The 20,938-nt window shown below is 46.9% G+C and overlaps 2 protein-coding genes across 3 annotated transcripts; one reads left to right on the top strand and one right to left on the bottom strand.

Annotated features, from left to right (window-relative positions):
- Positions 1-157: 157 nt before the first annotated feature.
- Positions 158-7,715, bottom strand: Trim21 (tripartite motif containing 21). Of its 2 annotated transcripts, none has more exons than XM_041667191.1 (7): positions 7,642-7,715; positions 6,230-6,643; positions 5,804-5,899; positions 4,527-4,757; positions 2,928-2,950; positions 2,354-2,454; positions 158-2,066 (listed from the first exon to the last, which is right to left on the bottom strand). In XM_041667191.1, the coding sequence occupies exons 2-7, from the start codon at positions 6,623-6,625 to the stop codon at positions 1,522-1,524; spliced, it is 1,392 nt and encodes a 463-aa protein (XP_041523125.1). In that variant the 5' UTR covers positions 6,626-6,643; positions 7,642-7,715; the 3' UTR covers positions 158-1,521. The 2 variants fall into 2 exon arrangements, with proteins under 2 accessions (XP_041523125.1, XP_041523126.1); XM_041667192.1 differs by lacking the exon at positions 7,642-7,715 and adding an exon at positions 7,339-7,400.
- An 11,912-nt stretch (positions 7,716-19,627) lies between these two features.
- LOC121457435 (olfactory receptor 51G2-like) lies at positions 19,628-20,578 on the top strand. Its single transcript, XM_041666094.1, has one exon. The coding sequence runs from the start codon at positions 19,628-19,630 to the stop codon at positions 20,576-20,578; it is 951 nt and encodes a 316-aa protein (XP_041522028.1).
- The last annotated feature ends 360 nt before the right edge of the window (positions 20,579-20,938 follow it).

Raw genomic sequence — 20,938 nt, 5'->3', positions numbered from 1 at the left:
CGGGGTACTTTCATCCTAGCTGTCTTCACACACACACACACACACACACACACACACACACACACACCCGGGTTAACCTTTGGTCGCTGAGGTTCTGTGCTTAGCTGGGTCTCATCCTAACTGTCTTTCATACACACAGACACACACACAGACACACACACACAGACACACACACACACACACACACACACACACACACACACAGACACACACACAAACCCGGTTAACCTTTGGTCGCTGAAGTTCTGTGCTTAGCTGGGTCTCATCCTACCTATCTTTCACACACACACAGACACACACACACACACGGGTTAACCTTTGGTCGCTGAAGTTCTGTGCTTAGCTGGGTCTCATCCTGTCTTATACACACACACACACAGACACACACACACACAGACACACACACACACACACAGACACACACACAGACAGAGACACACACAGACACACAGACACACACACAGACACACACACACCCGGTTAACCTTTGATCGCTGAAGTTCTGGGGTGAGCTGGGTCTCCGTGACGCTGCATTGCTACAGCAGGGAGGTTTCTTGGGGTTGAGCCGCAGCAACAAGGGAGCAGCTGCGGTTTCTTGACCCTGGCAGCCGCTGGGTCACAGTTGTTTCCATCCACACTGTACAGAAAATCTTCTGGAACTACTGACTGAATTAAAAACAGCCCTCAATTTTCTTTATTGTACATTTATCCATCCTTCATTTTATCTTGTTACAGTATTTTTGAAGCTCTGGATATATTTGTGTTCTAGTTCAGGTACTCATTTCAGTGTCTACCTAGACTTCGGTCATCACTGGGGACATGAGTACACTGTCATGGCTACAGTCAGCTTCACTATTTTATTTTGACTTTGGTTTGTCACACTCGATATTCCTGACCTAGTCTACAGATGAAGTGTGCTGGCATTCCGGAGCGGGGGAAGAAACAAACAAACAAACAAAATTAAAAAAAAAAAAACCTCTGGTAGCAAAAAACCCCAATCCAAACTAAAAGATGTACAATGTTAAATACACATATTTGGGCTTCTCCAACAAGAACCGAGGCACAGTTTCTTAGGACGCCTTTTGGCAAGCCATGGACGATACAGGAATAGAGAGGTAAGTGGCCCAAGTTAATAGCCAAGAAACAGAGAAAAGAAAACAAAGGAAGTCACACGAAGGAGACAGAAATGTGGTCTTGTCTGGGTTAGAAGAGTTCGGGTTCACTGTGAGGAGTCGGTCTTACTGGCGGGAGTCCTTAAGGAACCTACGGTAGGAATATTGATGTTGAAGGTCAGTTGACACCAACTTTCACTGCTCCAGCTTAACGCCTTCATTCTGGGGCTCTGGCTCCTCTAAAGAGATGAGGGTGTGAGATGGTTCCACTGGATGGGCAAAAAAGGCAGAGTGCATGGCAGGAACACCAACAGGAAGTAACAGTCTCTGGGAACTGCCTTCAGTAGTCGTGACAGGGAGGAGGGAACAGCATCCACAAAGTGTGGTCAGCAGGCACCGAGTCCAACCATCACATCTTCAGTGGACAGAGCTTCAGAGGGGCTGAGTTTCCCCCACCATCATTGAAACTGACATTGAAAAAGGGCCGCAGGGGTCCGGCAAAGTCACACTCCGCGAAGGTGTAGATGAGGGAGCCGTGGTCAGTGATGTTATAGAAGGAGACAATACCAGCCTCATAGTCTACAAAGACCCCAACTTGGCACGGAGGCACCTGCAGGTGGAGAGTGGTTTGGGGGATGGTGCCAGCCTCGTAGTTGTCTTTGTTCCACAGCCAAATGGTCCAGAAGCCGTTCTCAGGACTGAGTGAAAACAGCCCCTTCCTCTGCACAGACTCTCGGCAAACCCCCAGATCCCAGGCCTCCTTTCCGGTCACATCTACCTCCCAGTAAATCTTCCCAGAGGTTAATCTCTGGGCACCTAGCACCATGGGGTAATTATCGAATCTCTCCTCATTTTCAGGCACATTCTGACGGGTCTCTCCAAGCCTCACTTGTCTCCTGTCCTTTGGGATGACGAGCCATGGGTTGGCTGTGTTGCGGTCCAGAGTGATATGGACTGCGGAAAGAAGGTGATAGGTCATAGGTCATAGGTAAGCCCCGGTGGGGCCAGCAACTCTGCCTGTAGTGAGGGGATTCATGTGAACTCAAAGGGGAGGGGTGACCGTGAACCTCACTATGTGAGGAAAGACCCACAGCAATCCTGGCTCTTCCTCCGATGGGTGAGAAGACCTTACCTGTGTGTCTTTGCTCCACCTGGCTTTTCCACATGCTACCATCCTGTGCTCCCCATGACCCTCATTGTCCCCTTACGTACGAGCCCACAGTTCCTAGAAGTCACCTCACCCCAACATGTCCTCAGCATCTTCTTCCGCCCTGGCACATGGCATGCATTTGTCAGGTCCGGGGAGGTAACATCTAACGTGTCCAGGTTCAAGGATCCACTCCTAGAGGAAAAGAAGAGTTTGAGAATCGTACTTGGCACTCCTGTCTTCTACCCCAGGCCCTAACGACATTCATCTTGGACACCTCTGATAATTAAATTCAATACAAATTGACAAATACTCATGCATTCGATGTCCACGTGAAAGGAAAGAAACAAATTCAGAGTTCCATGTTCTAGGACTCAAGGAAACCCCCATTCCTTCCCGAAGCCAGAGGTCACCACTAAGTCTGTTCTACACACTTTTGCAGGCAGCGATCTAGGAGGCTGGGTTCTTCTGTGAAGAACCTGGAGTTCCCAGCACAATCAGATTTCCTCCCTGCCTTTTTTCTTTTTGGTTTGTTTGTGGAGGACTTTAATGTATAAAGATGATATAGTCTAACCACATAGAGAACTCATCAGCTGAGATGTCCTTTTGAGGCCAGAGAACATTTCAGACAGGACCAGGTCTCTGAGAACAGGGCTGCCTCTCCTTACCTTTCTAGGACAATCCTCACCTCCTGAGGAGAGAAGAGACATAGAGTTAATTCTGGAGTTTCTGATTGCTCACTGAGACCTAACTCCCCAGGCACATGCTCTGCACCGTTCCCTTGAACCACAGGGGATTCCTCTGACTCTTAGCAGAGAGGACAAGTGACTGCTCATAGACTATCTAGGATCCAACACGGCTGTAGTTAGGATACAGCCAGGGATTTAAAGACTGATAGAGAAAACAAGGGCTAGGTTCTTGGAGGAGGGGGATTGACCATGGAGATGGAAGAAGAGGAAAATAAATAGCAAAACCCAACTGAAGCCCAGAGGCAGTTTCAGGGAGAGAATGAAAGGCTGAGGTAGGATATCCAGAAAAGCTCCTTGCCATTTATGGCCTTGAGGAGTTTGGGGAGGAAGGGTCAGCTGGTTGGAAGCTTTGTCCTGTGCTGTGGCTAATCCTCTGCCATATTTAGAGGGAGCTTAGGTGGGAATATTCATTCCCAGAGAGTGACAGCCACAATGTTGGAACTGACAGGCTCCTAGGCTCAGTCAACAGGCACTAGGGAGCCCAGTTCAGTGATGGGCAAGAAAAAGCCTCTCACGTCAAACCAATATGACCAGCTTTCCTGAACAAACCCCAGAGAAATGTCTGTTTGCATCTGACTGAAGGCACAGTGATGGAAGAGGGAGAAAGGCCATCTACTCCACAGTGTTCCAGGACGGCTGTGGAATCTACGTGATCCTAAGAGCAGTATGTACACGTGTCATCTTAATCTCTGCCTCTTACTACTTAAACATTTAACTTGACTTTCTCACTGTGTGTCAAGCCTCTGCTCCTTGGTTTCCTCATCCATGGGATGGGATCACAGTACCACTTACCTCAACCATAGTAAGCCGTCTGTGTGCTGTTTAGGACTCCACAGTTATCATTACGGGAAAAAATTAGAAAAAAAATTGTAGCACCAATACATAATTTCTTAGTTAATGTGCTCTGGAAAAAATTATTTTAAAGCTAACTTTATTTTGGGAAAAGAGTGAGTCCTATTTGCAGAAGCAGGACAAGCTAAAACGCAAGCAGGCGGCTCACAGAGAACACAAAGAATTAAAACGCAGCAGCTTGGACTAACGTTAGGGCACGCTCCTGTCCACCCTCCACGGCTTCACAAACGAGAAGCTGAGTAGAGAAAGGAAAACCCATGACCTAACACTCGGAGGGAAACAACACAGTTCAGTTTTATAAATTATATTCTTTAAAACATGGCTGCTTGTCTAAGCACCAGAATGGATTTTCTCATTTAATTCTTTTTGAAAAAAGAAACAAACCACTGGAGATACGCAGTACTACATCCCAGGGACGTGTGTTAGGGCGGTGCTCCAGTTCCCACACGCGGGCCACTGCAGCTTCCCAGGGATGTCTGTCTATTGCTTGCTACACGGAGCACTTTCTCCTGAAATGGAAGCCACTCCTGGGTACACGGTTCAGGTATTTAAGAGTATCCCAAAGATTAAGGTGGCACTTGCTTTTAGAGTGGTTCCAGATAGGTCTGGCTACTCCGGAGCTGGTGCGGGGGCAGGGGGTGGGGTAGGGTGGGGGTGGGGTCGTACCTGCAGTAGCTCCAGGTTAGAGCCCCGGCTCCTCCGCTCCAGCTCTGTGATCAGCTCCTGCAGGGCCTGATTCTTCTCAGCTAGCTCAATCTCCTTCTCCCCCAGGACTCTCAGGTGCTCCCGCTCATCCTTCTCCAGCTTCTGCAGCTGCCTCTGCTCCTCCTTGGCCAGCAAGTTATTCTGGTGTACAAACTCCGAATGAATCCTCGACTTCTGTATGTCCACGTTCCTCTGCGGTGGCAAGGCAAGGACAGGAGTTTTACATTTTTATTTTTAATAAAATTTCCTAGGCTTTGGTGGGGAGGCGTTTCTGTTCCCTGGTCACCTATCCCTCTGTTCAAGTCTAGGAATACGCTCGAACGCACACACCCATACCATGCACAGAGCGCGTTCTCCAGCGCATACACGACCTCTGGGACTACCAGGGAAACAGCGCTGTAAGCGGCACACTGGGGCCGGAGCTGTAGTAAGTTACAGCATCACAATTTCTGACACCAACAGTCATTTTTCAACATTTCTTCCAAAACCCAGCAACACCCATGTGAGTCCTTTTATCTATCTCAACAAGTCACGAAGAGTAAACAAACCTGTTCCCATTTCCAGTAATGCACTGTTCCTAAGCCCTGGGGCACAACAATGCCCCTCCCCCCCCCAATGGGAGGGTCACCTCTCCCACCCCAGGATGACCTCTTTGCTGCCACAGTTGATTCGGTTTTAGTTAATCCCACTTCCTCTTTTGGGGTCTGTGATTGCTGTGAGCCCTTGTTTTTTTTTTTTGTCAGTTTCAAATGTATCCCATTTTCTACCAGCAAATTACCAACGTGACAAGCTTTAATTCCTTATCAGACTTTGAACTAATAACCTGGTCGCCACTAAGCAGTCGCTGAATCAGGTGGGCATCCTACAACTCACATAGATCTCTTCGAGCTGTTCCCCCCAGCCAGCCTTTGTCTAAAGGGCACAGCTGGGCTACACTCAGGATACCTCAGACCCAGAAACTACAGCATTGATTCTGTTATCCACTGAGACAGGTCAGAAGGAACGGAGTGGCCTTCTTACACTTTCTCCAGTAATTCTTGATCTTTGTGCCAGATTGGGGGAAATCTCATCTGATTTCAAGTTTCTTCCTCTCTCCCTCCCTTCCTTAAATTCCTCTCTATCTAGGGATATAGTGTGGAAGGTTCTTGGGGAGTGACCCAGCCCTTGGAGAGGCACAGTTTTGGTTAATGCTCGCTTGAGGTCAAGACCTGGGACCCAGCCCACCCTTGTCCTCTTGCCTTCCAGTCTGTTCTCTGCTTTGCAAGATCCATTTCCAGCTTCTCGGCCAATTCCTTCCCTTTCCTCAGTTTTTCTAAAGCCATGTGGAGCTTCTCCTGCAGAAAAAGGCGGCAGTTAGTCACCAGCTAGAGACATGGAGGAGGGGGATGGGAAGACTTTGGGGAAAACCTAGTATGTCTTACAAAACAGAGCTACATTGACAGGGGGATGGGGTCTGGGTCATTACATCTCTAGTTCACCAGGAAGCCAAAACACATGATCCGTGTAGTGGACTCATGGTAGCCTCAGCTCCTGAGAAATAAGCTTGTGTTTGATGTGTAAGTTCCTCTCAGTGAACAAAGAAAATAACCACCGTTCTGGGGAACAGAGCATCCTTCCTAGGCCATCTTTTTATACCCACGTGTATCTCTGTGCTTGGGCCTCACCTGGTACACCTGAGCGGCCTCTTCGATAGGGACCTTGGTGTGGTCACGGTGTTTCCCAGACTGGGCACACACCCAGCAAAGGGCCTGCCCATCTTCCTCACAGAACACGTGAAGCTTCTCTCCATGCTTTATGCAGCGGTCTTCCGGGCTGCCCTTCTTGGCATCCTGGGCTGTTTTTTTAAGGTTTTCTATCATGTTGGCTATATGTCGATTGGGCCTGAGGTTTTTGAGCAGAAAGCGTTGCCGGCACTCGGGACATGAACTGCCTCCATTTTTCCCAACCTCAGAAATGCATTCCTTGCAAAAGCTATGGCCACATTCGATGCTCACTGGCTCGGCCATGGGGTCCAGGCAAATGGCACAGGTGACGTCCTCCCACATCCTTTCCACAGACATTTCTGAGGCTGTAGAATTCTGAGGAGTGCAGAGAGGGGGAGAGATAAAATGAAAGTTTGCAAGACAAAAGCCAAAGCAAGACAAAACTAAAACTCCCCAAAATAATGCAACGGAAAACGCGTGGGAGAATGACATGCAAGGGAGAAACGAAAGAAGGCAAGAATATCAACCTGGTAACAGCAGCCTCTCCTCCATAGTCAGGCAGAAGGGGAAACTGAGTCTCCAGGAGAGGCACAGAAAATTGGCGGTGATAATGCTGTTACCACAAATCCACCTTCATCACATCCATCCCTGCTAACCGTCAGGGTCCAGACTTCTCCCATACACTTTCTCATCTCACGCCTCCGCGTGCAGAGAAGTTAACCACAGCTATTTCCCGTACACCATATTTACCAGGGGCCAGCCACATTCCAGCCGGGTGCACAAGCTTATGTTAGTCTTCATTGATCCTGACTATAAGCACAGGAGTCGGGAATTCCACAGTTATTCATTACACAAGGCAGAGTGGTTGAATGTGAGGGGCTGTGTATGTGGTAAGTAAACAACTGATACGCTAGACCATACAGCGTGTGTGCCATTGCTCCCCTACAGGCTCATGCACGTGTGCTTCAAGATGTGCATTCGTTAGCACACCGGCTAAGAGCACATTCCCAGCCGCGAGGGATGCATTGTATGTATGTATGTATGTATGTATGTAGTATGTATGCACTTACCTCCAGCAAGGTTTCTCAAGGGGCGGGGGTTTACCTGAGCTCCCCTCTGGGCTAGGTCACAGCCTGCTTCTCCCACCTTTACCAGGCACCACTCACCACTCACCAGGGCCCTTCCAGGCCAATGGAAAGTCACTTTCAGAGCCCAGCCCCCATGGCAGGGCTGGAACTAGAGAACTCTGCAGAAGAGAAGCAGCAGGCGGGCCCGCAGGTTGGGGTGGGAGACTCTGGTGGGAGGGGGCTCCCCGAATCTGGAGCGGAGGAGAGAGCAGTCCCACGTGGGCTGGGGATCCCAGCCTCACTCACCTTACCAGGATCCTCAGCATTGGCCACTGCTCTCAGCTTCGCTGCACAAGCCTGATCCCTAAATTTCACTTTCAGTTTCCTCTCAGAGGCCTGTCTAGAAGGAAGAGGGTGGAGCAAGGGGAGGGCGGAGACTGGGCGGGGACTACGAGAAAAGAGGTTAAAGGTGCTAGAAGCCACAGTCAGCCAAGGGGCAGGAGGAGGGAACTCAGTCCTGCGTTCTCTCTTGAGTCCTCTCTGCTGCTCTCTGCGTTCTCTCTGAGGCCACCTCGTCTCATTTCCCAGCACGTAACCTACAGGATACCGATCTGTTGTCTCGGACCCTGGTCTTCAGGTCACATCTGGGAGAAGAGATGGAGAGGAATGAATCGCCGTCTGCTTGCTACTTCCGGGAATGGATTCCTTCCCACAAGACTGGAAGTTCTTTAAAATCTGGGGTTTGAAAGATCCCGCCACTTTTTTATTAGCATATATTAATTGTACAGTGTACTGTAATTAAGTTCATTTCCTCTTGCTCTATCTTCCGATTTTTCTCCCCTCTTCTCACATAGTCTGGGGTGAAAAATTGATTCCTTATGATGTTAAGGTAGGTGTTGTCCCAGTGAAAGGAGTTGGGATTTGTGGGCATCGACTGCATTTATAACACGCTAAAAAAAAAAAAAAAATCGGTTGATTTTTTTCTTAATATTTTTTATATTTAGAAAACATAAAAGCATCTCATGTTTTGAAATTTTTAGTCCTATTTAGGAGAGATTTTCTCAGGTGACATATACTGTCTAGATTGTGCTGCTGTAGTGAGATTTGATTCCAGGAACACAAACAGCCCCAGCAAGCAGAATGAAAAACAGAGTCAGGCAAAGTGACCAAGAGAGCTGTAGACCTCAGAAGACGACATCTCCACACCCCTGAAGACCTGTGTTTCCTGCAGTCATCAGGCCAGAAAAGAACCTTATCCCCAGATAAGGCAGAGAAGAGTCGGTGTCTATTTTGCTATATAACAGTAGAAGGCGCTCTGTTTCTGTTTGCAGGCTGGATTGACACACCCACCCTAGGGTTCTGTTGGTAAGTGTGCACACAGGTTGACTAATACAATAGGTGTAGATAGCTGCCTCAACTCCCACGTTGATAAATGTTTGAAGATCCAAACTATCACTCATTCCAAATTTTCTTCACCCACAGATAGTACTTTTATATTCCAGTCCTGTTCCACCCCTCCCCCACTTAAAATGACCCACATCTTTATTTGGGAAGGCGTAATGCATTGACACACAGTCCAGCATACTGGCTGTTTAGTGAACTGAGGAGGAGTATTTTGGGTTTTGATCGTAGTCTCCACTGAGACTACTTTAATGTGTGTCAGTAGCCAAAGTTGTGCCTGGTGGTAGGGATAAGTCCACTCTGGCTAGGACAGGAAGGACATCCTCTGCCTAGTTCTAACTTAGTGACCTAAGAGGCTCCAAAGACGTGGAGGTAGAAGCAGGACCAGTCGGGAAGAGGAAGGGCTCACCAGGAGTGGGAGAGGCACAAGAGTGGGCGAGAGAGGGTCGCTCATTTTAACTGTGCATCAGAATTAGCCTCATAAATGAGGTGTTTACTGGTTTCTGTGCCTGCAATAAAATACCACGGATTGAGTAATTCATAAAAACTGGTTTCTTTTTTATGGTTGTGGAGGGCGGGAAGTCCGAGATACGGCTGCAGCAGGTTTGCCACCCCATACCTGCTCTCCTCTTAAGATGGGGCCTTCTCTTTGGATCTGGATTCTAAGCCACAGCTTCGTTTCTTGTTGTAATCATCGTCAGCGTCGTCAGCATCATCGTCACCATCATCACCTTCGTATATGAATTTCATGCATACGCAGACATCTAGATCACAGCAGATGGGCTTCCAAATTGGCGTCACACCTGTGCTCTCGGCAGGTCTGCTGGCCGCCTGTCCTAGCTGATGATGCACATCCCGGATGAATGGTTTCCTTAGAGAAGCCCCATTATTAGGACTCGCTAGATCTAAAACAGTTTCCTGGTTACAGATAATGCTTTGGAAATAGCTTAGTGGTGCAGGTTTAAAAATGGCAACACTTAGCAGACATAAAAAGAAAAACATATGCAGGCATATTACTTTGTTTGAAGAATTCCACTCGTTTAATGTAAATAATATCACTAGAATACTGCTCAGATTTTCCTAGGCACAGCAAAAAAGCAGGCTAAGAGTTAGTGTTATACATAATGGCAGCATTCCACTTTCTCCAGGAACCCCCAGCTTCCTCCTTCCACTTCCCCCAGGAAGTGATGGGATCTCCAATCTTTTTTAAAAATATTTATTCATTATGTATACATTATTCTGTCTGTGTGTATGTCTGCAGGCCAGAAGAGGGCACCAGACCTCATTACAGATGGTTGTGAGCCACCATGTGGTTGCTGGGAGTTGAACTCAGAACCTTTGGAAGAGCAGGCAATGCTCTTAACCACTGAGCCATCTCTCCAACCCCTGGGATCTCCAATCTTAAGACCATGTTATGGATCAAATGCTGTAAGCAAATGCACAGACTGTAAGATTAATTTTGGTTGTAAGTTGGCTGGCTTGAGGTGCTGGCTGGAGAACTGGTCTCTCTCTTTGAATGAGTTTGATACAGTTCCCACCCCCCCAAAATAGTAAAACTCTTCCACAGCTTTGACCATGGGGAGGGCGAGGTTAATATGTGTGTTGGGATAGAGGAGGCTTGATGGGCCACAAAGCCAGCTTTTAATATCTAATGGGGAAGTCAAAAGAGCATGTGTAAAGTTTATAAGTCCTTTCCCAAGAGCCCATGTATTATAATTTATTTAGGTTTTAAAGGACTGAAGTGTGTGTGTGTGTGTGTGTGTGTGTGTGTAAAAATGGTAGCGGAGTAGGAGAGGAACTGGGGGAAAGGGAATGGGGAATAGGAAATACAGTTGATCAAAACACAGTATATGCATGAAACACAGCATGTATGAAATTCTCAAATAGTAAAAAAGAAAAAATTCTACATGAACGGTTTGTATTTTAAAAGAGAGCGTGCAGTCATTGTATAAAGTAAACGATCTGAAATAAACCAGATTAATGAGTGTTGGAAAAACGAGATTTATTTTACGTGTGTGTGTTTATGTGCGCATGTGTGCAAGTGCCCATGGAGGCCAGACAGCGATGCTGGATACTCTGGAGCTGGGCTTATTAGGCAGCTGTGTTGCCTGATGTGAGTGCTGAGGACCAAAATCCGGTCCTCTGGAAGAGTAGGAAGAAGCACTGTACACGGTCTCCCAGCCACATACGTCCTAATCTAATCACAGTAAAGATTCTGTAGAGCAATCATCACCTCCAATATACAAACAAAGACTAAAGATCAAGGAAGTCACTTGTTCACAATCACATATTTGGTGACAGACCCAGAAATAAACAGCCCAGAAGTTTTCTACTACATCAAGCTAGGCAAATGGTCACCAAGGGCTTTTCTGGGAATGAGAGAAAGCTCGCTTCTGGAGTGTCTTTACCTTCTAACACTGTCATTTCCAAGCGCCACCTTGGGGTTAAGCAGAAAAAGTTTTCATCCTCTCTCCCAAGTTTCCCAGGCCTAAGGCACTGGTGTGTGTTTCTGGCTAGCCTAATTCCTCTTTGGAAGAATTTGGCAAGATCACACTGATGCTCTCTAGATATAGGCATTCTTCAAGGTCTCTTCCACAGAAGGACAGAGTGTGCCCAATCTCTAGGTACCCTCTTGCTCCCCACCTGCCTCCGTCTGTCACAGGAGTTCATGGGGCTGGGTCTTCAGGAAACATAGCCACTCTGTATGAGTTGTCTTGAGCGCCCTCCTGGTGCTCCTAAGAAAACTCATCAGGTATTAAAACAGTTGCCTGGTGCTTCCACACCAAGTCTCAGAGCTGCCTGTCCCAGAGCTCAGGGACCTCAACAAGGTGAGCTGAGTAAATCTCTTGGATTTGCGTCTGGTTCCCAGCAGACCTGTTATGTCTCCACTTCCAACAGGAAGATTATAAAGCACTGGCCTTTATGGGCAGAGCAAGAGATGCTTCTTACTAACAGAGGAACGGATGAGAGGAGACACGGGCTCCGGAGCTGTGGTGAGTGAGTGGATGAGCTGCCGGGGATGGGCGGAGGGACGGGGCACCGGAGCCTGTACCGTCTGCCTGTGCCATCATTTCCGCTACTGAGCAGCACCGTAGCCATCTACAGCCACCGCCTTCCCTCTGGGTCAGTTGTCCCTGAGAAGTGAGAGTGCCCGGATGAAGGCTTTTCCTGATCTCTTAGCATGAGGGACCTGGGTCTGTGAGGCTCTCTTTAGGGCTCGGACCAAGGACTAGCACGAGAAGATGGGCACCTCAGGATGAAGGGTAACACTGTTCTTCAATTCTCCACTAACTGTTCCAATCTGGGAAGAGCTATTATAGGTCTTCCTTGTGACGCGTGTAGTGGCTGCTTCAGGCACAGACAGAACCTGAAGTGTTCTACAGCTCGTTCTGTGGGGCAAAGTTAGCTACAGCATGGGATCAGCTGCCTTGCTAAACCTCCATCTAAGTGGCGATTTCTGACTAGTTTGAGGAAGGCAGTTGACAGTCTCTCTTCTGCTAAGCTAACTCGGTTTGAGGAGGCATTAACCGTGTGACGCTGGTCCTGTTAACACTTACTAGAGCAGTAAGTGTTACTTCATGACTTCTGGATGATCTCATAGACCTTCACTGCCCCTCAAGGATAGATGCGCTTGTGTTATTTCTTGTTCACAAATCAGGCAATTTAGAACAAAGAGGTATCAGAGCATGCCTAATACTCACTGGTGGCAAGTAGCAATGCTAGGATTCAAATCCAGACTTTATGGATCTAAAGCACAGACTTTTAATGTTTTTAGATTAGTTTAGTTTATTATGTGTGTGAGTGTTTTGCCTGCATGTCTGTATGCACACTACATGTACTCTCAAAGGGTCGTTATCTATCGTGTGGCGTGGGGAAGCCAGCCTGGGCCCTCTGCATGAGCAACAAGAGCTCTCAATGTTGGATCCATTTCTTCAGCCCCTAGAGTGTGCACCTTTAATCCTGTGCTGCCTGCCTAGAATGTAATATATATTACATGCCTGCATGCTCCATGCTACTAACATTGCCCAAGGAAGTTAAAGGGTTTTAACGTTCTCAGTGAGCTCAGGTGTCCTTAGGCTTACCCGTGTTAATCCTGGAGGAGGAGCCCAGTGGCCTGCTATGAAATAGTCATGGTGCTTGTGATTTACATAAAAGCCTTCGTGTCAATCACTGTTCGTCTCTCTTCCCTCCCTCCCTCCTTCCTTCCTTCCTTCCTTCCTTCCTTCCTTCCATCCTTTCTTCTATGTATCTATAGCTATTATATCTTGATACTAAATATATTCTGGACTTATTGTAGATGGTAACCTCACCAGTTAAATGTAAGATTTTAGTTGCTCTTTGTTTTAAAGCAAAGACAATACTCATACGATTAGATTTTGAAGATCAACTATTTAAAACATCGGAAGAGATTTAATACAAGTCAGAATAACAACAAGAGAAGGATCTGATTTATTTAAAACAAAGATTTTTTTCCTATAAAGATCAGGAGTGTGTAAACAAAAAGTTTTACAAGAGTCTCCAGTTTCCATTCTTTTCTCTTAACCTCATTGCAACTCCGCTGACAGCATCAGACCCAAGTTTGTTATTAGTTTTGATCCACGGACTCCGAGGATCCCAGTTTGAAGGGGTGTAGGGAAGGAGGTGTGGAGAGCATGTCACCTCTTCGCCCACCCTGCACTCATCCTCTCTACCACATACACAGTGAAAACTTCAGCCAATCGGGAAGCCACGGAGGTGGAGGAGTGTGAGCTGTTTGGTGACCCTGCAAACAGTTCATAACTTCCTTGTCACGGGTGCCTGGCATAGGCAGGTGTATCCCAAGCTTATTTCTGAGCAGTGTAATTTTAGCCCTCATGTTAGCCGAGGCACATCCTACTCATGGCTTGAGGAAACTTGAGTTTCTGGCTCATGCCATTCTCTGCTAGGCTTAGGATTCGGCACTGTGATCTGTTTTTCTGTGTCTTCCCTTTAGGCCCTAGGACTCAGATGGCAAAGCCAGAGACTTAAACCCTCACATTCCCTTGAGTGTTGGTGACTGATGCTTGGTTGCCATAGAAATCTTCTTTGATTAGCAAAACAAAATAGACTTTATACTATTCACAACCTTCTGGGACCCGGATAGGTAAAATGATGGAAGGACAGAGAATCTAATTTAATTTTTTCCATGCCCAGAATTGACTGTGTTTCTGACTTTTCTCTATCTTCCCAATCTGTGCATCGTTTATCTATTTTATCTCGTCCTCAGCCCTGTCCACACCCTGCTCCCTCTACATCTAGTTTGGCCAAGTGTCTTGGTCCCTCTCAGGAGATTCCTGCTTTGAGAATGTTCTTCCTCAGCCATATCTCCATATCTGATCCACAGGGTTTACACACAGGATGGCCATTAAGCTTGTGAGCTCCTTTTGGTTTAGGGTGTAGAAATATGAGAATTCTCAAGGACTGGTGACTGGGACACTGAAGGAGTCATGGAGGAGGCAGGGGTGCTAGATGAACAGCACTCTCAAGTATGTACCTTCCTGTCACCTCTTTGGGGACAGTATTTCCAGCACTAATCATGTTAGTAGGCCCAACAGATAATAGAAGAAGCAATCATAACGTGGTGCCAAGAGCCTCTGGGATCAGGCTGCCTCGAATTCTATTCTGGCCATTCACTTCTTCACTTCATGGTCTTAGGCAAGTCATCAAATTACTTGGTGTCTCAGTTTTCCCTTTTGAAAATGGGAGGATAATTTTATTCTCATAATATAGCAAACCCCTATAATAAGTAGGGAATTTATAATATTATTATTATTGAGATTGGAGCTCATTGTATAGCCTAGACTGGCCTCAAACCCACAATCTTCTTATCCCAACCCCTCCTTTGTACTGGCATTGCAGGTGTGCTTCACCACTGCGATAGGGATGAAGTATGTGTGTGGTAGCCATGTCAGTGCTCATGTACCAAGCACTGTTTCAAGTCACACACACACACACACACACTCAATACATATATATACACTCAATTCTCTCTCTCTCTCTCTCTCTCTCTATATATATATATATATATATATATATATATATATATATATATACACACACACACACTTATAGGAAGAGATGGTATTTAAAAAGATTTTGGGAGTGAGAATGCTGATAGCAGGCACACCATCATTGGTATCAAGTCGTTTGTTTCTTCTGCTTACTTCTAATGAGGTAAGACAGGATTTCTCATCTTTTCGATTGTTTTCTCGTCTTCAGGAAGGAGAGAAGGCCACTCAAAGGTTTTGGAAGGTGGGAGCTTCATGAGATGTGGGCTATAGAATCTAGGCTAGGGCATGGTTAGCATTGCCCTTTCATCAATGTCTACAATGTGTAAAACGGTGTGCAGTCTTTCCCATGTTCATGAGCACTCTGTGACATCAGTGTCGTGGTCCTTTATTACATGAAAGGAGATGATCCTGGCTCAAGATGAGAAACACAGCTTCTGGAGGCCACACTCACTGGGGCTGAAGGGTAGAGGGCAGCCCTTGCAGTGTTACTCTGACTGGATAGTTGCTCATGTTTACATACGAGACCAAGTGTGGTTTGACTTGTGTGACAGAGAGGTTTAGGCAGAGCATACAAGTGTGCACACAATGCGGGTAGACTGTAGGATTCAGACAGACAAGATGATGCCTGCCATTAACTTTCCTTCAGCAAGCTTCATCCTCACAATTCTCCAGAGAGATGTGCTTTAAAATAGGGCAAAAGAAGGAATGACAGAACTTTGATACTGTTTAAGAACTTATATTTCGGGTTTTCATTACTCAAGAGTGTCCTCAGACTTAATTTTCTTTCTTTCTTTCTTTCTTTCTTTCTTTCTTTTCTTTCTTTTTTTCAAGAAGCAATCCAAACTACATCTCTATTGAATTTTATTGTAATCTAAAATATAAAATTGATGAAAATGCAAAGCATTTCATGAAATTTAGTGTATATGTATGTATATATCTCTATCTATCTATATATATCTATAATAGATGACAAAGCAAACCAACAGAAGAAAAAAAGTCTCAAGAGCAGGCACAAAAATCATAGACCTGCTTGTTCACACAACGAGAGTCCCACAAAAGTATTAAACTCAAAGCCATGATATATGCTCAGAGGGTCTGGTGCACACCACGCAGACCCTGTGCTTGCGGCTTTGGTCTCTGCGAGTTCACATGAGCTTTGCTCGGTTGGATTAGAGGGCCTTGTTCTCTTGGTGTCCTCTGTCCCCTCTGGTTACCACACTCCTTCCGCCTCCTCTTGCACTGGGTTTCCTGAGTTCTGAGGTCCCCAGGCTTTCACTGAATGAGAGAACAAACTGACAAGGTGAAGTAGACACTGTATCAGACACATGCTGTTGTATATACTCACAGTGGAAGAATCCTGCAGCAAAGAGATGAACAAAGTGCAAGTAGATGCAGTGGTATGGATGTGTCATAGATATAAAGTTGAGTGAATTACATGATTATAATTATATAAAGTTCCAAGATTTGTGACATTCATCTTTGGTGTCATGAATCAGGGTGGGGGAGGATCGAGTCACTGGAAGCAGAATTGAACTTGGAGATTCTGAAAACACTTGGTTTCTTATTTTAAAATGTACTATTATTTTGTGAGTGAGTGTATGAGTGTGTGGGGGGAGGGAGGAAAAGGAATAGAGGTGGACATGCTATGCACACGTGTGCAGATCAGAGGATAGCTGTGTGGACATGGCTCTTTTGTTCCACCTTTACATGAGGAGTGACTCTGTTTGCCAGGCTGGTTACTCTGACCATCTTGCTGGCCCTCAGTGTTTGGCTACGTGGCTATACTCACCTTGTGGGAATCCATTAGGCTTTACATTATGGATTTGCAGACTTTCTTGTGTAAGTGCTATGTCCTAATCAACATATTTTTAAACAATCAAACAGCAAATTCGATGAATGGAAGGATATCTCAGTAATTCAGGGTACGTAGGGGAAAGGGGACTGAAAAGACTAGAGACATAAGATGGGCCCCGTGGAGACCGCTTAGCTCTGCTCCTCTGTACATCAGGGGCCTTCGATGCTCACAAATGCCAGCATTGCCCAAACAGAAGTGCCCCCTATTTGTTTATTTATATACACATTCATTCTTTGATTCATTTATCAGTTCTTAGCTGTATATGTAAAATTTAAGTACTTATACTGAACTTTCCATAAATATTTTGAGCCTAATTCAAATGGAAAGTTGAAAACTGAAATACACAAAGATTGCAGTAAATGGGACAATGGAGCCGATTCATTACTCAGAAAAGTGGTGTGGGTTTGGCTTGATTAGTTTCATTGGGATCTGAAGAGAAGAGAAGTTCAAAGATTAACTGATTACGGGAATATATTCAGAGTAAAAGGACAGGTTTTTGAGTGTTTTATGGATAAAACAAAGGAAAGGAGACAGGAGTCCACAGGAAAGGGACTGTGGCTTTGGGAGGGATGGGAGGGATTAATGTTTTGTTCATTCAACCCGTAATGTAGACCAGTGTGCAAGGCTAGGTGGACAAGGGAAGGTCAGCTGTGCTTTGGGGCGAGAAGCTGGGAGAAAGTGATGTGTGAAGTGTGAGAACAGGAGAGAGCACACTTCAGTCTGGTGTGTCAGAACAGGAGAGAGCACACACTTCAGTCTGGTGTGTGAGGACAGGAAAGAGCGCACACTTCGGTCTGGTGTGAGGACAGGAGAGAGGGCACACTTCAGTCTGGTGTGTGAGGACAGGAGAGAGGGCACACTTCAGTCTGGTGTGTGAGGACAGGAGAGCGCACACTTCAGTCTGGTGTGTGAGGACAGGAGAGAGGGCACACTTCAGTCTGGTGTGTGAGGACAGGAGAGCGCACACTTCAGTCTGGTGTGTGAGGACAGGAGAGAGCGCACACTTCAGTCTGGTGTGTCAGAACAGGAGAGCACACACTTCAGTCTGGTGTGTGAGGACAGGAGAGCGCACACTTCAGTCTGGTGTGAGGACAGGAGAGAGCGCACACTTCAGTCTGGTGTGTGAGGACAGGGGAGCGCACACTTCAGTCTGGTGTGTGAGGACAGGAGAGCGCACACTTCAGTCTGGTGTGAGGACAGGAGAGAGCGCACACTTCAGTCTGGTGTGAGGACAGGAGAGTGCACACTTCAGTCTGGTGTGTGAGGACAGGAGAGCGCACGCTTCAGTCTGGTGTGTGAGGACAGGAGAGCGCACGCTTCAGTCTGTTGTGTGAGGACAGGAGAGAGTGCACACTTCAGTCTGGTGTGAGGACAGGAGAGAGTGCACACTTCAGTCTGGTGTGAGGACAGGAGAGAGTGCACACTTCAGTCTGGTGTGTGAGGACAGGAGAGCGCACACTTCAGTCTGGTGTGAGGACAGGATAGTGCACACTTCAGTCTGGTGTGTGAGGACAGGAGAGCGCACACTTCAGTCTGTACTCTTGGGCAGATCTTTATTAATCCTGGGGTTCTGGAAGCACGTGATTCTGCTTTGCCTGACATCATGTGATGCCCTTGAGCTCTGTCAGCTCACCCCCAACCCACTCTGTTCCCAGCCAAGGAGACCTTCGAGGTAGCTGAGCACATCTAAGAGCTTTTGTAGTAAGAGGGCTGAAAGGGGTGGTTTCAGAGACACTGCTCTTTAGTTGAGTCTGTGACCAGAGCCCTATGCCTATAGGAAGGTCAGCATCACACATGAAAGCTTTACATAGAGGATGAGGTGGACGTAGGACTGGAAAAAGCACTAGCAAGATTAAATCCATTTGGTAAATTCCCACCTTGCCTTGCTTACCAGACTCTGAGGAATTCTTGGCCACTTCTTTCAAGCCAGTTCATCTTCACGGGAGAGAAATTCGTCACCAGTGAGCCCGTTTGACTAGTACACATTGCATGTCTGTATTGAAATAGCACATGGTTCCTTACAAATATGTACAATTATTACACATTCACCAAAAGTTTAAATATGTTTAAGGTGTAAAATGTTAGCTGGCTGAATCGATGATTATATAATGTACACATTAATTGGTACAAAATACTCCACACATTTGAACAGTCAACAGCAACTAAAAATGAGATATAACAAAGTAAAAACCTGTTTTCCTCCCCCAAAGCCTTTCCCAGAAGGCTTGCAGAAAATGCACACAACAGCAGGAGAAGGGAAAGCAGCCAGCCTCCTAAGGGGATGCTTCTGCAAACACACTGTTGGTCCACTGTCCTTTCGGGCATGCTTGATGGCAGTGTCGGGTGGAAAACCCACCTCTAAGCGACAATGCAGCCACACTCCTCTCACTGGGCCATATGTTTTGTTTGTATTGTCATCCTAAAATCAAAAAATATTTATTGTGTGTGCGCGCACATGTGTGTGTGTGTGTGTGTGTGTGTGTGTGTGTGTGTGCGCGCGCGCATGCATGTGCGTGTGCCACATGCCAATCAGAGGACAATGGTAGAAATCAGATTCTCTTCTTCCACTGTGTAGCTTTCAGGGATCCAACTTAGGCTTCAGGCTTGGCAGAAGGCACTGTTACCAGCTGAGGTATCTTGCCGGCCACCATCCGTTTCTTTGGAGAATTATTCTTCCCTTAGTATGTAGCCTGAGAAGCCTCTCTCCATGATTAGGCTTTAAGGTTTCACTCAGGTGAAAACCAGAGGTTGCTAAGGCCCCAGTGAAGGCTGGTGCTGCCTGCTAAAGAAAAGGCAGGTAGCAAAAATCAGAAATTGACTCAGGAAATGTATCCAACAACACGTTCTTCAGAGAAGGAAATCAAACTAGGCAAGAGCTCCTAGGAGGAGTGTTGCTGTTTTTCAGTGGCCTGATTATGGGCTATGAGTAACTCTCCTTTTCTACATCAGTGGCTACATGAGTGAATGTCTCTTCTCATAGGGTGGACAGTTTCCTCCTGGAGTCAGCATGTTCTGCAACACCAGCGCTCCTGGTCACTCTACCTTCCTCCTCACTGGCTTTCCAGGCCTGGAAGCCTCCCACCATTGGGTTTCCGTTCCTATCAATCTCATCTGTGTGGTTTCCATCCTGGGCAACAGCATCATCCTGTTCCTGATCCGCACAGATCCAGCCTTACATGAACCTATGTACATGTTCCTGTCCATGCTAGCTGCCTCTGATCTGGGCCTTTGTGCCTCCACCTTCCCCACCATGGTGAGGCTCTTCTGGCTGGGTATTCGGGAACTGCCCTTCGACCTCTGTGCCGCACAGATGTTCTTCATCCATGCCTTCACCTACGTGGAATCTGGCGTGCTACTGGCCATGGCCTTTGATCGTTTTATTGCCATCCGGGATCCTCTGCACTATGCCACAATCCTTCCCCACTCCGCAGTGGCCAAAGTCGGGGTTGCTGTTTTAGTAAGGGCCATCCTACTCAATCTCCCTGCACCCATCCTTCTCCGGCGCCTGCTCTTTCCTCAGATCAGCGTCCTCTCCCACTGCTACTGCCTGCACTGTGACCTCGTGGGACTAGCTTGCTCAGACACTCGGATCAACAGCATGGTTGGCCTGGTCTCCATCCTCCTTTCCCTGGGCCTCGACTCCTCTCTCATCATGCTGTCCTATGCTCTGATCCTGCGGACTGTGCTAAGCATCGCATCGCCGGGGGAACGGCTCAAGGCACTCAACACGTGTGTCTCGCACCTCTGCATTGTTCTCATCTTTTACTTGCCAAAGTTGGGGCTGTCTGTGCTGCACCGAGTGGAGAAACACAGCTACCCAGCTCTGGCGGTGCTCATGGCCAACCTGCACTTCCTGGTGCCACCCTTCATGAACCCTGTGGTCTATTGCATCAAGTCCAAGCAGATCCGTCAGGGCTTCCTGAAGCGCTTCCAACAGAAGAGGGTTGAGGCTTTCTAGGCCACCATAAATCTTGGGGTGGTGAGGTGTAGTGAATGCGTCAACTTTTGAGGCCTTTGAATGTCTTAACCGTTGAACTCTTTGGGGGCCCTCCTAGCTTCTATCATTATAGACTTGAGACACTGAGCTTATCTGAGAACTCCATCGATAATCTTTTCCATGTTCTAAATCAGAGCTGAACTTTCTAGATTGAACCATGTTGCAGCATCTTACCCAGGCTCCAGTCTCTCTGACAGAATGTTGGTATCAATCTGTTTCATTTCTGCCACGGTGTTAGAATACCCAGGTGAAAAGTGCTACAAGGGAGAAAGTTTTTATCTGGTTTACAGGTAGTCTGTTATTTAATGGAAGCCAGCACAG

The sequence above is a fragment of the Microtus oregoni genome, unplaced genomic scaffold (genome assembly GCF_018167655.1).
Source record: "Microtus oregoni isolate MIOR12 unplaced genomic scaffold, Mior012 000016F_ref0000370, whole genome shotgun sequence".
In the NCBI taxonomy this organism is placed as follows: domain Eukaryota; kingdom Metazoa; phylum Chordata; class Mammalia; order Rodentia; family Cricetidae; genus Microtus; species Microtus oregoni.
The sequence above is the reverse complement of the archived record's forward strand: the minus strand, read 5'-3'. Positions and strand labels throughout refer to the sequence as shown.